The sequence below is a fragment of the Micropterus salmoides genome, unplaced genomic scaffold, assembly GCF_014851395.1.
Source record: "Micropterus salmoides isolate LMB-PRFRI ecotype aquatic unplaced genomic scaffold, ASM1485139v1 Ms_hic_scaffold_4647, whole genome shotgun sequence".
Classification (NCBI taxonomy): Eukaryota; Metazoa; Chordata; class Actinopteri; order Centrarchiformes; family Centrarchidae; genus Micropterus; species Micropterus salmoides.
In genome coordinates, this window is record NW_024044092.1 from 995 (window position 1) to 5,432 (window position 4,438).

The following is a 4,438-nucleotide window of genomic DNA, read 5'->3' on the forward strand; positions in this document are numbered from 1 at the left end:
TATGTATATATTTTTCTCAAACTCAAAAGACGCAGACCTAGGCATCCTCATACTCTCGCCTTTTTTTTTTCAACTGATACTTACATACGTAAGTAAAAGTGTCAAATAGTCAACACAATGAATTAATGCAAGTTTAACGTTCTAAAACTCATACAGTTGAGTTCAAAATACTAAACTTGTCAGAGCTATTTCAGTTAAAAAGAAGAAGTAATTGACATGATTAAATGGGTCTATGATTCTTTTCAGTGTACTTCTTCTCTTTGTAAGTATTGAACATAGTGACGAAACATGCTCTATAGCAGAGGTCACTAATAGGCGGACCGCGGTCCCAGCCGCCGTCCTCTCTGGGCCGCCGACCTACAGCCCATTTATTATTGAGACTTACTACCTCGTGACGGAGCGTTTCTATTTTAACCCGCGCAGCTTTTCTAGCATTTACTACTGGTTTAGAGGACCAGGAAACTCACAGACCAATCGCATGTGCTCCAATCGTCTCATGTGACGCTGCTCAGCCAATCTTGTGCATACCGATGCTTGCGAGTCGAGTCCGCGAGATTCACCAGAGACGTTTTGGAAACACACATTGAGGAGACGAAAGATAAAAGAGATTTCACATGACTTTTAATCAAGAATGTACAGATTTTACATGTACATTCCTCCCACGGGCAGTTCAAAACCAGAATATCTCAGATCTCCAATATGCTAGCTGGAGCTCACTTTCTCACTGAACAACAGAAAGTAGGAAAGTGGTAGCTCTGTAAGAGGAAATGAAAGAGAAGAGGAGGCATAACAGCTGTTCATTTGTTATGATGTGTTGAGTTTTTATAAAATTGGTTAAGAGCACTTCATCACTTCAAGCTACACTTTTTATTAAATTTTTTCTAAAAATTAGGCACTTTAATTGTTTACTTAAATTTAGAATTTATTATTTGAATAGTTATTATTTATTATCCCTCCAGTTTGATGTGAAATCTGACTGAAATATTATTTGATTTGATTGACAGTCCGTTGTTGACTAAAAACATGTGTTGATACAACTATAGGTTTTAGTACTGAATGATAACGCAAGTTCGTCGTTTGATGTTCCGGACCTTTGCTTCAGGAAATTTTCTCTAACTAGACCTCTAGAAATCTAATTGAATACCCCTGCTCTATAGAGCAGTTTGGTCGTTTTGGCTACTGTAAAAACATGGTGGCTCAACATGGCGACCTCCTTGTAGGGAGACCCACGATGTATGTAGCTAGAAATGACTCGTCTAAGGTAATAAAAACATAACAGTTCATTGTATAAGGTCTTCATACACCACTGGAAACATAGTTGGATATTATGTTGCATTTCTGTCAATAGTTCCCCTAAATGTTACACACTGGACTTCTAAGGCAGGTCAGCAGGGGAAAAAGTTAGCCTAACTCTGCCAAATGGTAAAAATCTGTCTACTAACACTTTTAAATCTCAGTAATTATCAAACTATCTGCACTTATCCAAGAAACCAGCTGAGGCTCCAAGAAGTTATTGCACCCAGCCAAGAAAGAGTCCAGTGCTCGTTTTTACATGCACTGATTAAACATGTGAAACGTAACGTGATAATTAGTGATCTTTCAGTTTCGCCAAATTTGTTAACTTTGGATAGTCAGGATAACTGCTAGCTGTTTCCAATCTGTTTTATGCTAAGCCAAGGGTCTCCTACTGCAGCTTCATGTTAAATGGTCATAAGAGTAGTATTGATCTCTATTGATGTAACTCTCAGCATTCATCCATTTGTTAGAAAACTGAATATCTCATGTTAGTAGACTTGACTTGACTCACCTCTGTCCTGGAAAGCTGCAGTCACCTTACTGGTCAGGCCAGGGAAGGTCTGATCCAACTGCTTGGGGAATCCCTGGTCCATAGTCCTTTTGACCTCATCATAACTGAAGAACACAGACAGTAATTAGATACATTCAAGAAGGGGAAGGTAAAGAACAGCTCATTCTGAGTCTTGCCAGATGCTTCATCATAGAGCACTGCATCGATTTTCTTCACAGTTGCGGGCAGACCAAACTGCTAAGACTTTTAGGATAGCCAGATACAGGATCAGAGCCACTGAAAGCCCACACTCTCTGACTGTAGATATAAAGGAATACTTTTTAATATGTGCATGTAAAGGTAAATAATGTAGTCTTGAAAATAGTGTCATTAGGAGCTTCAGGTAGATACAAGTACAGTACCTTTAAAGAATAAGACACTGTCTGATTGTCGGCTTTCATAAGCAGCGTCGATGTTGATGGGGGCGTTGGGCCAGAAGTTTGTTATGAGACTTTGCTGTGGTGTCACACTCTTGGAGTAGCTACGCCAGAAGAGCTGAAACACACAAAAACAATTAGTTCATAAGCGAGGCATGTTTGTTGAGAACATACTTCATGTGGAGTGGCCAAACTCATGGGCAGCCACCATGAAGGGACGTAGCCTACAGCAGAAACAGGTACAGGTAGAATTGTTCTGGATGAAGACCAATTTTTCATGTCAAAATACACACAATGGAGTTTTGTCTTTAAAATGTTCTCACATGGCAGTGTAGGAAGAAGGACACGAGTCAAAGTACCAAAACCACAGTTAAGAAAAACTCCAGTACAAATAGAAGTCCTGTATTACGTAAATATACTGAATTAATAATAAAGCACTACATCAGCAGAAAAACGTCACCTGTGATGGATATTATTATTTAAATTATTAGATTTAGCATAAATGTGTAAACAGCATTTTATTCTTGTCTCTGTTTGAGGGGGAGCTAGTTTTTACTGCTTTTAACTACTAGATTCAACTACTACTAATTACAGTTATATAGTTTAGTCCAATGGTTTCCAACCATCTGATCTGATGCTTTATCAATTAAGCTGATTCACAAAGATGTATTCATCTCTTGGACTCTTCTCTGATCTTTTTTCTGAAATATTATAGTAATATAATTTAAACGAAATTAATTAAATGAAACCACATCAAACGTTTAGGGGGGAAATGTTTCTTTGGTGAAACTTTCAACAACTCACACACTTCTGAAACATGACAAGAAGCCCTAGCATTTTTGAATAATTGTAAGCCTATCATATTTTTAATATAAAATCTAAATCTGAGAAGTTACTCTTAACAACAAGAGTTGTTGTACAACTATAGTTACAACTACAACAAATTTAGCAGCGGAAAACTACTACATCAAGAACACTCCAGTAAATGTCCAAAGTTACTTTCCACCACTGTCCCACGCAGAGCATAAATAACAAACTCACTATTGTTGGAGCGGAAAGTGAACCTCTCATCTTCATCAAAATGAGCATCTCCTCCAATTCCAGGCCCTGGGCCGAAGGCATGGGCAAGAGTGCGTCCAGGACCATCAAAGGGGTAATAATCACCATGCTCTGTTAGCAAGAACAAATTCACGTCAAGCTTTGCAAACAAAATAGATCTAGAGAACTCAGAACTGGGTTTTAGTAAGACAGCATCTTACTGCTACAGATGATCAGCTTTCCAATGTGATTCAAGACACAGAAAACATATGTAGTTAAAGCTAAGATACTTTATGGGACATCACAGTTTATAACTGGAAAGACAAGAAAAGTTATTTTGTACTCACGTAGGCGGCCAAAGGAGATCATGATGTCAGCAGTGCCACTGTAGATTCTTGTGAATCTCAGAGGAGTGACTTTGGCCCAAACCTGCAGTGCCTTCTCTATGGAGTCATCGACCTCTGACACTGGCATGTCAGGTGTGTAGTTCTCTATCCTGTAGGACAGAAAAATAGTCAAGAACATTATTTGATAGACTTCCTACAATTACTGTTTCACCACACTTTCTCTCTTCAGATCATTCACCTGTAGGTGAGGCTGTTCTTAGTCCACTTGAGGTTTTCTCCAAAAGTGGAGCAACTGGCATCGATGCCGTCTGGAACGCCACAGCGGGGCTTCTTCATCATCTCTAAGGTATCAGCATCCAGCGTCCAGACGCTTTTATCCAAAGCGACTTACATTTGAGGAACAACATACAAGCATCAACAGAGCATCACTACAGATCTACAACTGACAATAAAGACTAGTAAGAGCTCACAGTACATATCACATCAATGGGGTAGATACCTAGGGAAGGAAGTAAGTTAACAAAAAGTGCAATCAAAACAAAAATGCAATCAATACAGATCATTGTAGGGAAGAAGAAGAGCACAGGACGTGTATGTTAGAGGTTAGGAGTTAGAGGTGTTATAAAGGAAGTGTTCTCGGAAGAGATGAGTTTTCAAGAGCTTCTTGAAGTTAGAGAGGGACGCCCCTGCTCTGATGGCGTGTGGTAGCTTGTTCCACCATTGTGGTGTCCAGATGAGAATAGCTGGGACTGGGATTGCTTTGTGTGAAGGGATGGCAGAGCCAGGCGGCGTTCATTGGAGGAGCGTAGCGGCCGAGAAGACGTAAGTTT

General features: G+C 39.5%; 1 protein-coding gene across 1 annotated transcript; it reads right to left on the reverse strand.

Moving 5' to 3' along the window:
- Positions 1–2,398: 2,398 nt before the first annotated feature.
- LOC119888009 (collagenase 3-like) lies at positions 2,399–3,965 on the reverse strand. The gene is made up of 4 exons (XM_038698501.1): positions 3,847–3,965; positions 3,609–3,757; positions 3,261–3,393; positions 2,399–2,447 (listed from the first exon to the last, which is right to left on the reverse strand). Exons 1-4 carry the CDS (start codon positions 3,945–3,947, stop codon positions 2,399–2,401), a joined length of 432 nt encoding a protein of 143 aa, XP_038554429.1. The 5' UTR covers positions 3,948–3,965.
- Positions 3,966–4,438: the final 473 nt, after the last annotated feature.